Source organism: Musa acuminata, unplaced genomic scaffold, assembly GCF_036884655.1.
Source record: "Musa acuminata AAA Group cultivar baxijiao unplaced genomic scaffold, Cavendish_Baxijiao_AAA HiC_scaffold_1103, whole genome shotgun sequence".
NCBI lineage: Eukaryota > Viridiplantae > Streptophyta > Magnoliopsida > Zingiberales > Musaceae > Musa > Musa acuminata.
Window position 1 is genome coordinate 21,081 of NW_027021316.1, and position 11,823 is coordinate 32,903.

General features: G+C 40.5%; 2 protein-coding genes and 2 long non-coding RNA genes across 4 annotated transcripts; 2 read left to right on the top strand and 2 right to left on the bottom strand.

Annotated features, from left to right (window-relative positions):
* Positions 1–2,450: 2,450 nt before the first annotated feature.
* LOC135666446 (uncharacterized) lies at positions 2,451–3,340 on the top strand. The gene is made up of 2 exons (XM_065178018.1): positions 2,451–3,090; positions 3,261–3,340. The coding sequence occupies exons 1-2, from the start codon at positions 2,451–2,453 to the stop codon at positions 3,338–3,340; spliced, it is 720 nt and encodes a 239-aa protein (XP_065034090.1).
* A 2,682-nt stretch (positions 3,341–6,022) lies between these two features.
* LOC135666443 (uncharacterized) lies at positions 6,023–9,137 on the top strand. The gene is made up of 3 exons (XR_010509795.1): positions 6,023–6,087; positions 6,161–6,319; positions 8,807–9,137. It is a non-coding gene; the product is annotated as an uncharacterized LOC135666443 (long non-coding RNA).
* Positions 7,265–8,209, bottom strand: LOC135666442 (uncharacterized). Its single transcript, XR_010509794.1, has 2 exons — positions 7,935–8,209; positions 7,265–7,788 (listed from the first exon to the last, which is right to left on the bottom strand). It is a non-coding gene; the product is annotated as an uncharacterized LOC135666442 (long non-coding RNA).
* Positions 9,138–10,061: 924 nt separating the features above from the next.
* Positions 10,062–10,745, bottom strand: LOC103989993 (protein SENESCENCE-ASSOCIATED GENE 21, mitochondrial). Its single transcript, XM_009408979.3, has 2 exons — positions 10,586–10,745; positions 10,062–10,490 (listed from the first exon to the last, which is right to left on the bottom strand). Exons 1-2 carry the CDS (start codon positions 10,621–10,623, stop codon positions 10,262–10,264), a joined length of 267 nt encoding a protein of 88 aa, XP_009407254.2. The 5' UTR covers positions 10,624–10,745; the 3' UTR covers positions 10,062–10,261.
* Positions 10,746–11,823: the final 1,078 nt, after the last annotated feature.

The following is an 11,823-nucleotide window of genomic DNA, read 5'->3' on the forward strand; positions in this document are numbered from 1 at the left end:
GATATAGTGAAAGCGACAAGTAGATATTATGTTGCGAGGATGATTCTCATTAACACATCTTATCGAGATTAATGTATCGAATCTGATTAAGGTTCAATTCATCTTGAATTTTTTTAATATAATAATTAAATTTGTTAGATGAGATTTTGAATATTTAATGAACTGAAAAACAAGATATAAATTTATAATATCAAAATAGGAGATGAATGGAATGGAACGGAACAAACGGATTATCTCAGTAAAACTTACGTATACAGCATCTCATCTCATGCATACGTCCCTCGAGAGGGTCTACGAAGCCCTCTCAGTGGCAGCAGCCACGGAGAAGACGCATAGGGTGGAGTTGTGCCGGGAAGCAGCAGCGAAAGAGCAAGGGCCTCTGAGAAGAGACGACCCAACACCAGATTTGGGTGATGGTACCTCATCGAGATGTTCATTTCATCTACTATGTTATGGTGATAGAGATACAGCATCAATGTAAGAATGAGCTAGATTTCTCTGCTCTGCAACGGAGAAAGGAAGACAGCCAAAGCTTCTGAAGCTAAGTAAAGCGGATGTAGAGGAGGAGAGGGAAGGGGGGAGAGAACAGAGGCCTCAAGGGCACATTTAAAGGTGAGATTAGTGATTATAAAGGGGAAACAAAAGTACTTGTGTTGCTTTTCTTAGCTTTTAGGAACACTTTGAATCCCTACGACTAGCAGTCTGGATTAAGCATGATGAGATCCAGTAATGGGGGTGGCAAAAGAGGTTTTTGGACAAAAGGATATATCATTGTTATCAATGGCATGTTCACAGGATTGGACAGCATAAATTTGCATAGGTTCCTTCAACTGAAAGCAGATACAGATAGATAAGGACAACTCAAGGATATCGAACGACACACAGGCGAAGAATGCTTTGCACAATCCAGTTTGACATAGCAGCCATGTCACTGAGCTGGCAAAATATGATTTCCATGACCTATCAAACATGTGATCTAAACCATAAGACAAAACAAAATCCTATGCACCAAGTGCTCACTTCGATCCTAAAGAAAACCTGGGAGATTAGCTCATCCCCACATCTGCAATGCAAAAGTTTTTTACTTTGGTACTTTGCTCATCCCCACATCTTTCCTTTCTTCTTCTTTGTGTAGAAAAGAAGTTGTTCTTCTGCAATTTATTTCTTCTCAAAACTTCTATTTTCAACTAGGCCCTTAAAGAAAATACAACTATCACAGTGAAGGCCTAAAAAGACTGTTGTTTCTTGAGAGTACCTTAAGGTAAGATCACAATAATCAATGCTAGGATTGTCTACATATCTTCTGTCTACCAGAGATCAATAGGGAAGGAAGACAGAAAAAACTTTGGTTTTTTCTTGCTATGGGCAGCCTAAGATATAGCATGGAAAATGGCTTAGAGCATTCTTCTTGACTAAACTTTGATTTGTTTGGGTGTCAAAAGTGTCCATTGTTGTGGCGATGTTGCTAGAAAATAAAGCTGGAATTTCGCTGCTGAATTTGCAGTGAAATGGTACAGAAGATACTGAATTTGCAGAGGAAATGGTACAGCTAAACTCCTACACAATCAGGAAATTTATGGTGTCCAGGAATAAATGCATCAGTCTAATTAACAGAGTTCTTGAATGTGGAAGCTCATGAATTACATATGTGTATATTCTCATATTTTGTCAAGTATTCTTTGGGCTCACGAACAGAGAATACATGAGAGCTGCTATCGTCCTGTTTTTTCTATATGAATGATTGCACACGATATCAAACTTAGCTTATACAGAAGACATAATTTGGCATCAGATGGAACTATAACCATCAACCATCGACTATCAGTCATGGAATAATCTTTCGTATGACATATCGAAGTTGACTACTCGATCAACAAGTCCTCTACATGTCGACTCATTTGATCCAGCAAAGCAGAGTTTTGCAGGAGAGTGTAACTCGAAGCTTTGAGGTTGCAGAAGAACGCTGCGTTCATCAAGTCAATGGATTACGAATATCACTTGCATTCAGATTAAATGTATGGTGACCAAGTCTATGATACAAAGAACATTTCATCTGTAGAATGGAGGAGATAGGCGAATCTGCTTCCAGATCGTGATCTGTAGAAATGGAAGGTCACGTTCTATGTATAGACTCCAAAATCTTCTCCTTTTCGTTCCTTCCACGTACAGCACAAGTAGAGACCCCAGGAAAAAAATAGGTAATGTGAATTAATAGGAGCGGCGTCCATTGCATCTCGGATGATTAGTGGTCGGAGATGGCGCTCCAACAAAGCCTTATATATTCATCAGGTAACAGCCACTCCTCACGAAAGAAGGGAGGAGTTCCCGATCCTTCTCTCCTCTTCTGCCTCATCTTGCTGCGGCCGTCGTCCAGCGGCGGCGTCAGATGTGTTTTACGGTGAGGCCTGAGGCAGGAGGAGGATCGAACAAGTGCGGAGATGGCAGAACGGATGAAGAATAACACGGTGGTGCATCAGCTGCTGCAAGTGTCGTCGTCGTCGTCGTCTTCGGAGAGTGAGGCGGAGGAAGAGGCGGTGGTGGAGATCGAAGAGCAAGCGCCTCCGCCGGCATGGAACCCCGCAAACGGCATCAGTACTGGCCTTGCCCTCGGCATCAACAAAAGGAGGCTGCTTTCGAAGCAGTTGTCGATGAGGGAGACGAGAATGGAGGCCAAGTGGGAGAAGAGGAGGAGGCAGATACTGCAGACGAGGCGTCTGATGGAGGGAGGCGGCCGCGAAGAAGGAGGAGGAGATGAGGAGGCGACCGAGGGGAGCGAGAGGCGGTTGGATGGAAGGACGAGGAGCTTGACCGACGAGGACCTCGACGAGCTCAGGGGTTCCATCGACCTTGGGTTTGGCTTCAACGAAGAGGAAGGTGGACAAGGCCTCTGCGACACTCTCCCCGCCCTCAACCTATACTTCGCCGTCAACCGCCAGCTCTCCGACCCAAAGCTTCAATCATCGCCGAGCCCGGCCTCCACCCCGACCGCCACCTCTTCGTCATCCGCTCTGGACGGCCTCCCGAGCCCGCGCAGTCCCAACGAACAGTCGCAGTCAGGAGCTTCAGATTGTTGGAAGATCTGCAATCCAGGTGCTGTAATCCTCCTCTCCTCTTTACCATTGCACGCTTAACAATTAGCGTTCACCTGTCGACGCATTACGAAATGGTCGAGATTCTTGAGCTGAAACATGCATTGATGATTCTAATAACAACTCATGGTTCTTGGCGTTGGCTGGGATGTCATGATCTTTCTGTAACAGGAGACAGTCCGCAGCACGTGAAGACAAGATTGCGGCATTGGGCACAGGCGGTGGCTTGTTCTCTGAGACAAAGCTGGTGATGGCAAACGACAGGAGAAGAGGAGTATCATCTGAGCGGATCTCACATCTTCTGTATATAACAAAGATTGGACTTCAAGAGAGGGAGGGGTCAACGAAGGTTTATTTCTTTTTTAGACACTTGAGGTCATATCGTGTTTCAGAATCCGGCAATAGTAGCAGCAGCAGCAGCAGCAAGGAGTAATTGGAGGATGGTGTAAATTAGCAAACTAATGAGGATTGATAGTTGTGTGTTTTTCGTCTTCTGATCAATCGTCTTCTACAGGCGTCGTTAGCCACCGTGATTTTTTCGAACTTTTTTGTTGTTTCTCGTGACCAATGAATGCATGTTCTTTCTCAAAGTTCAGAGGAGGGAAGGTGACGGTATTTACCAGCAATTTTTGACATGCATGCATGCGAGTATTGCGCATTTAAATCTTGTAATCTGAGAGTGTGCGCTCCACTTGGAACAATGAATTTAATAGGAGTCATGCATATCAGAATAAACAATGGAAACTTTCCATCCGTGTCAAACACACAAAGATAAAAGGAGGTGCTGCTACGTTGATGCATTGATCCTCTCGTTGCTGCGGCTGCGATGTGATCATTTCTTTGCTACGACAACTCCAGAAGAATGAATGGACGAGGAAGAAGCATTGCGATGGCAAGGCCATGATATCAGCACATGGACATCCTTCCATATGGTGGCGCGATCGATCGGGAGAAGAAAAAGAAAAAGGATCGATGTGCTGAAACAAAGCCATGAACTCAGCATTTTGTTCAGTCAGCTCCATGGATACGCCAGCAGAGGAGCATGGTGGCGCAGCAGCGGCTTGCGATGTAGGCCCCTCGCCCGCAGCTCCTTCATGAGAGACCTTCTTCCTCCCTTGTTCGACCGTGGAACTGCGTGTCTCCCGGCCACCATGATGGACGAACACCGCAAAGAAGAAGAAGAAGAAGAAGAAGATGATCTTACTGAATCTGATACATTATCAAGCCTGGGCCTTAGCTGCATATATCTGGGACGAAGTTGAATCAGGGTGCAGGATGCAAGTAGGCTCGAGCATGTGAGCCCTTTCTTGACGTAGGGAAACGTGAACATGGAAAAAAGCTTCGTGCGGTTGAACTACTTGGATTCTTAGCGGAGAAGAGGAAGGTTGCCCATTAAAGTAGGTCAAGATTTGGTGGATTACGAGGATATTGAGCTTGGTGGTTGACCTCTGGGGAACTTGAAGTTGACTGTTCTCCCTCCGTGGACCTTTTTGATTTGAACCTTCATGGATTAATAGTTGTCTTCTTCTTGCTAGCCAAATGATTGATGCCCACATCTGCAATTATAAACTCAATCTCTACTAGGAAAATAGTTATTAATATCACAGAGTGTAGAACATGTCAACACAATGCCATTTCATTGGATTCGACTTGCCAAACTGTTGGAGTTTGATTCGCATCTCTTTGGATCTTCACAGCTCATGTACATCTTCCATAGCATTTCCTTGAGAAGAGTGGCATAAGGTGTCAAGTGTGAGCTGATCTTTCCTTAGAGGCACCACATCTAATTAATTTATACCACTAAAAACCATGTTAATCCTAAATTAGGACTGTAACTATAGAATTATAAATTAGGTCCTTTTTTTTTAAAACTCTTGTGTTGCTGCACCTTTTTTTTTTTAGTGATATACAGATTAAAATAATTCCCTAAATTGATATGATTAATATTTTTATATTTTATATCCTTTTAGTTAGATTTTTCCAATGGAACATGACATGGGAAGGACATGGTTGACACCTCACTGTTGCATGGATAAACCATGCAATCAACACTATAGTTATGTGACCAATAACTCAGACTAACTCTTGGATACTAGTGATTAACACTTTAGCATCATATGACTAACAGTGTTATCATCTCGATACAATCTCATTTATAAAAGATCTACAATATTCAAATTTAGTATAACATGATTAAATTTGGTACTGAAAAAGGTATGTAATCATCTTGGTATTAAGGTATATTATCAAACATAACTATTTTGAAACCCCGCTATAAAAGATGCATCATATTTGTTTTCTAATTCTCTAAAACTCTTAAACTCAAATTTACTAGGCACAAAATTAGACTCGACATTAGTTGAGTATATCTTTCGATGTAATTTTATAAGATTTATCGTATCTATAATCAAGTGAGTTTAGCACTTGCTGACATCTATATAAGATAAAGCAATAGATAGGATCTTAGATCGAGTTTGAATTAATATCCAATCGAATTATCAAAATATACAATAACAAACACAAATTTAAAAATTCAATTATGTGGGATAATCCAATGCCAAATAGAACATGCATTCAAAACTAAAGGAGAAGAAATAACATTTATTATTATTATTATTATTATTTAACAATCTGTCCTATCTCCACCCTCCTCGAATCACTATTAATTATATTCATTAGTTAATAGTTTATATTTAAACAAAATAATACAAAATATCTAAAATACTCTTGAAAATGTAATCATCATAACAATATATCCTTTATAGGAATAAGTGCCAATTAATTTGTACTACATGGCAGGGCATACATGTAGAGTATTACGATTTGGCCATCAACAATGCCGAGCCTAATCGAATTGGGTAAAATTTGGGCTCGGCCTCGTTTGGACTATAAATATGTTTGGGTTCAGTTTAATCTCTTAGCCAACGAACCTTCCCACGTTCTCCTCCTCTTCAGTTCGCTCCCGTGCGGTCTCTTCGCTCCGTTGGCCCCGTCGGTGGTAAGAACCCTAAATCGAATCCTCATTCCTCTTTTTCCTCAGCAAGTTCTCAGGCAGACACCATTCCTCCCAGCCGACGCTCTCATCTACTGGACTCGACCGATCGAACTGTGCTTTTTATGGCCGTTTTCTGCGGAATTTCGCCTTCTTGGGATTTGGTGAAGTCGTCTAATTGTATATGTTGGTGACTTGAAGATACAATAGGTGAAATGCCTAATGAGCTTTTACCACTGTAAGTTTTCGAGGAAAACAGGATTCATGTTGCCAATCTCACATAGTTGTGAGTCACAGTTGCTTGTTGTGGTGATTAAGTTATAACGAAGATGACTATTGGTTGTTGACATCATCTTGATTGTTCAAATATCGAATTGGAATGATCTTAAGCTATGGAGAAAAATTTAGAAACCAAGGTCTTAATTTAATAAGTCCTATCCTATAAACGCAAACAGAGGTTTTGAAGGTATAGTTAATATAAATGGTTAAGTAGTTTTAATGGTAAAAAAGTTTCCGTATCTTAGATGTATGATTCAATAGGAAACAGAGATTGATATCATTCACAGAGTTAAACCGAGATAGTTAAAATGGAAGAAGTCAGATGCAATGATGTATGATTGTCATGGGCCTCTTAAATTTGAAAAGAACACATCTGGTAGATGAAAGGCCTGATATACTTTTATTTTTCAGAATGTAAGGCCAATTAGGATACATATTCAAAAAGTTAATTTTACTAAGATGAGGGTAGTTGACGGACATGTGGATTTACTAGTAAAGATATACTAATATTTATATTCGTTAAACACTAGAGGAAGTTCTAGTTGAGGATGAAATGAGTGAAAATTATTTTTGAGAAAGTCGTTATGCAGCACTTGCAATGGTTGATGGTTATTATGAAAATGAGGAAGTTTCTCGTTTTTCACCGTCTCTCAGGTAGATTTTGGTAAGCATTGTTGAGCCTTGGCTAACATTATATCTCAGGCAGTTTTTGGGATTGTTTTTGGATTCATTCAAATAGGAAATTGAATCACTTCTTGAGTCATGTAAACCATTGAATTTTGAATGCATATTTCCTACTTCTTGGTGATTATATTTTGGTAACCAGAAAACCTTGATGCTAAGCTTTCATGGTCCTGCCATTGTTAAATGTAAATTTATTAGATATAAACTCCCACAAACAGAATTTGATGCTGGCAACATTCAACTTTATCATTTACTCATTCTGAACACATTAGAATCCATGTTTAGAAACCTGAATAACTTGCAGATAGTACCAACAAGTACCTTGACATCTGTATGAAAGCTTGTATATCCTTAGTCTTACCTCTCAATGCGACATGTGATTGGAATTTATGCGAGAACTGATGTGCTTTCTTCTGTACCTAGCTTCATATGTGTTTTGTGATGATGACGTTAACTGTATCTTGGTCCTTCATCAATTCCCTCACAGATCATCTCTCCTGTTTTATCTCTGCAGCAGATTATACCCTTCACCTGGTCATCATATGCCTCACAAACAGTTTCTTCTACCTGTGCTGGTGAGCGAAGATGATATCTTGGTCTTTCATTGTATCCCTCACAAATTCTTTTTCCATTTTCTGAAGATAAATGGTGACTATGTCTTGATCCTTCATCATATCCCTCACAAATTATTTCTCCTCTTTCATCTCTGTAGCATATTATACCCCTCACTTGATCTTCGTAGACCTGACAACAGTAATAGCTAGAATAGCAAGCTGATATCTATGACATGATTTCAGGCTTCAGAGCCTGAGAGTAAAAGATCCAAAGGACAGCGTATTTGAAATTTTCAGATGACAATGTTATTACTACAGCTATAAGAGAGATCATACCTTGTGGTTGATCCTGAAGAAATTGCTTAAAGAAACTGATGTTTGGGGTGATATTTGGCTGTTGTAGATCAGGGAAGCTCTCACCATGGTCTTTCTTGTCTGGTCTCTTGGAAGGATAGCGTTTGGATGAAAATATCTGATTGCCATGGTGGTTGTTGAATCTCTTCTCTTTCCAATCTTTATAGGTGTGGTGCTGTTGAGGAATAAGGATTAGAGAATGCTAGAGGTTCCCTGAAGGCAAGGTAAGTTTCTATTTAGATGAATGGCTTGCTTGATTGGCCATCTTTGTGAAAAGATAATGTCAAATCTTGTCTGTGGTTGGAGAAACAAAGGAATTGCAGGCAGCATATAGGATAATGATTTGCTTGGTTTAATGTTCTTTTAATAGGCAAAATTCTTTTTAATCATAAATTATACTTGGAAAGTTACGGTACTCATCCAATAATTGATGAGAGACCAATTTGATTAATAAGTCATATAATCATTCAATTTAGACTTCTTCTTAATGGTCTTCTGAGAGTTAACTATGTAGTTTTGATGAAGTTTGTGATCCAACCTGTTCTGACATCTTTTGTTTCTTTAATGTGAAAACTTATGGTTGATTGAGAGGTCTATTTCTTCACCTATTAGTTATCATTATCTTAACTCTATCATATTCCAAATCCCTCTAGGTCTTATCTTCTTGTCTAAGTATTAACTAAAATAAAACATTTAAGTTCAATGCCTTTGTTTGTAGCCAAGAAATTTCTGCATACTAAATCTACAAAAGTATCCATCTTTTTTTTAATACAAAAACTTATCTATGTTTCTTGTGCTGCATTTGTGATTTAAACCTAAAGCCATTTTCTGATAACTTATGCCACCTGTGACAGTTGTACGACATTGGAAGAAATTTGTGCTGTTAACTATTACAGCACAATTTGTGGGGCTCCACAAGGTCTTTGAGATGAAGGCTGTGATTGATCAAAGACAAAGATCCAGCATGAAGCTACCAGGTTTATTTGAAGGTACTCCTGGTAGTGTTTTCTATGTGCTAATCTTATCCATGACCTAAGAATTCAGGCTGGCAGCAGCAACTTGGCATATTCTATAGTGGACATTTGTATCAAATCCCTATGCTGATATGCGAAGTCAATGAATTGAATCTGCATCATTGCCTCTTATTTTGATAGGTTTTAAGTTAGCAATGCAATTGATTTACTTAATAATGTAATTAGAATTACAATGCAGCTTTGCTGAGCATCATTAAAAGAGACAAATTTCTACTTTATCCAAGGGAGGAAACAAACTAATTCCAGCATAGCCTAGACATATGAACAGGAAAGTAAAACATCAAGATTTTTTGTTGCTGTCTCGGAATCTTCAAGTATAATCTTGATGGAGGAAACTTGATTAATTGATGGTTTTACCTATTATATATATGATATCGATATATCAAATAGTTAATTTAATTTAATTTTTGATAATGGGCTATTTGTTTTTGTAAACTTGACCCAAAACTAAGGATTGATGAGGATACAAACAAAGGGAAAATGAATAATCTACCAACATATTAGCAAAATTAAGAAATTTTTTCTTTTTTTTTTTCTCTCTCTCTCTCAATAAAACCCATGAATGAGTTTGCATTTCCAAGCCATCTCAATGGTCTAACAAGATAGGCATGAAGGCCCAACACTATACACACACAGCCATCTCCATCAGCCTCTGCTTGAAAACCACATCTCCCATTAGCCCACTTGCAGTAGAAGTTGCAGACCCCAGTAGGCATCAGGGAGGACAAATTATGGCATTATGATCCTTTTTTTTTTTTTTTGTGGGTAAGATCAAGATCTAACATTCAAATCTTAAGGGATGGAAATTGTTCTAGCTGGTCGCCTTTTTCCTGGTGTTGTAAGCAAGCTTAGCATAGACTGCAGCAATCCCAGTGTCAGAAAGGATGAGCTTTAGCTGAATCAGGCCTTTGCATCAACTAAATGCTGCAAAATTCTTCATGAACATCACCAGCAATGGTGAATGATTGTTTAGCGTTCATTCACAACACTGGTTAGTAGTTCTTGTTCTTTGACAAAAGTCCTTGCAGCATCAGAAGTTTACAGAAGCTAGAAGATGAAGAGTCAAAAGCATAGGTTGAGATCAACTCCGGTAGATCTTTTATTTGTCGTGGTTACGGTTCAACTAAATGCTGCAATGTTGTTCACGAACAACATCAGCAAGATAGTGAAGGATCGTTTAGCGTTCATAGAAACTAGAAGATAGAGAACCAAAGCATAACTTGAGATCGACTCCAGTAGCAAGAGTAGACTCTCGATCTGTAAAGGTGTCGATGTTCATTTCCCGTGGTTAAAGCTGAGGAATCGGGCACGGAGCTCAGCCACGTCGAGGTCGCCAAACCGGTTCTCTGGCATCCAGTTCCCCGTCTTCGGGTCCCTCATCCAAAAGACCTTCTCCCTCGTCGCTGCGCCCTGCTCCCCGGCCACCACAGCAGCTCTCGCAACCTCTTCATCCGCTGCCGGTGCACGCGAGGCCTCCGCTGCAACCACGGCGTACGACCGCCGGCTGTCAAATACAAAGAAGAAGAAGAAGAAGAAGAAGAAGTATTAGGGTTGTTGGGTTTGATCATTGGAGGAGTGGGAGTGCAAACTGAAGCTCACCTGAGACGAAGGATGGTGGTCATGGGAAGTCGAGACATGGCGACGGTGGTGTTGAGGGTTGAGGTGGTGGTGGTGGTGGTAAGGGAACTCGAGGGGTGGTGGGTGTGTTTATATGGAGACGAGGGAAGTCGATCGGTTGGCGGCTTTTGTTTGATGTGCATGTCGGGTGGAAGGAATAAGCTTTTCCCAGGTGACTCACGCAGCTCTTCTATCCAAGCTTGATTCCCTTCTCCTCCTTTTGTTTTTGTGTTTTGGGGAGGAAACACACCCGATTCTTTCTCACATCCTTCGAACATATCCATGGCTTTCCTTTTGGTTTTACCATGTGTGTGATGTTACAGGCATTTGAATCGTTTGAATCTACAACACAACCATACATTTTCTATTCTCACGAAAACAAGAGGACCGGACGATGACTACTCATATTCCAAGTCGTCCAGAGTCAAAAAGTTTGAAGAATCCGGAGGTTCGTTCTTCCACCACATTACAATTAGCCAAAAAGACTCACTCGTATGACAGAAACGATAGCTTGCAGCTACTAATGGCCGTTGACCATTGTGACCAATGGATTGTGCATCAGTTTGGAGCTGAAATCTCCTCCATCTTGTTTGTGCTTCAGCAGTCTCGAGTGCTTCCGAAAGATCGCTAAAGCTTCCACCATGGATGGGTTGTGAATTTGGTAGTCACAGCAGCCAGCTGCCATCAAAGTGTTGTTAGCAGGTGGAAAGAAGGCGAAGCCAAATACCTTCAAAAGAAAGGTTCCTTCACATTTCGATGTAAAGACAGGTGAGGAATTCTGAGAGTTCATGGCCTTGGTCTCCTCAGGCGGTGAATATGGATGGTTCCATGGTTTCGTTCTTAAGGGCTAAAGCCCTAAACATTAAGGTACAACAAGGACTGTCAGGTCTCATTACTACTACTGAGTCAAAGAGGCCAAAAAAGAAGAATAGGAAATGAGGCTGAGGATTTCATCATTTAGAATACCATTCACATTCATCCAGCCATGAGCCTGAATGCCTGAATGCCAAGTTCTGTTTTGACGTAAGAGTCCAGAATGAAAGAGATGAGGGGCAACAAAGGAGTCTTCAAATAGATGACGGACGCTTACAGCTGCTTTCGATTGAATGTTTGAGAATGTGTGCAAAGAGATCCAAGCGTTAGGAGACAGGTCCAGCAAAGTTCCCATAAGAAATGTTTTAGATTCAACCACTAACTAACTAGTAGAGAGGGAAATAGTT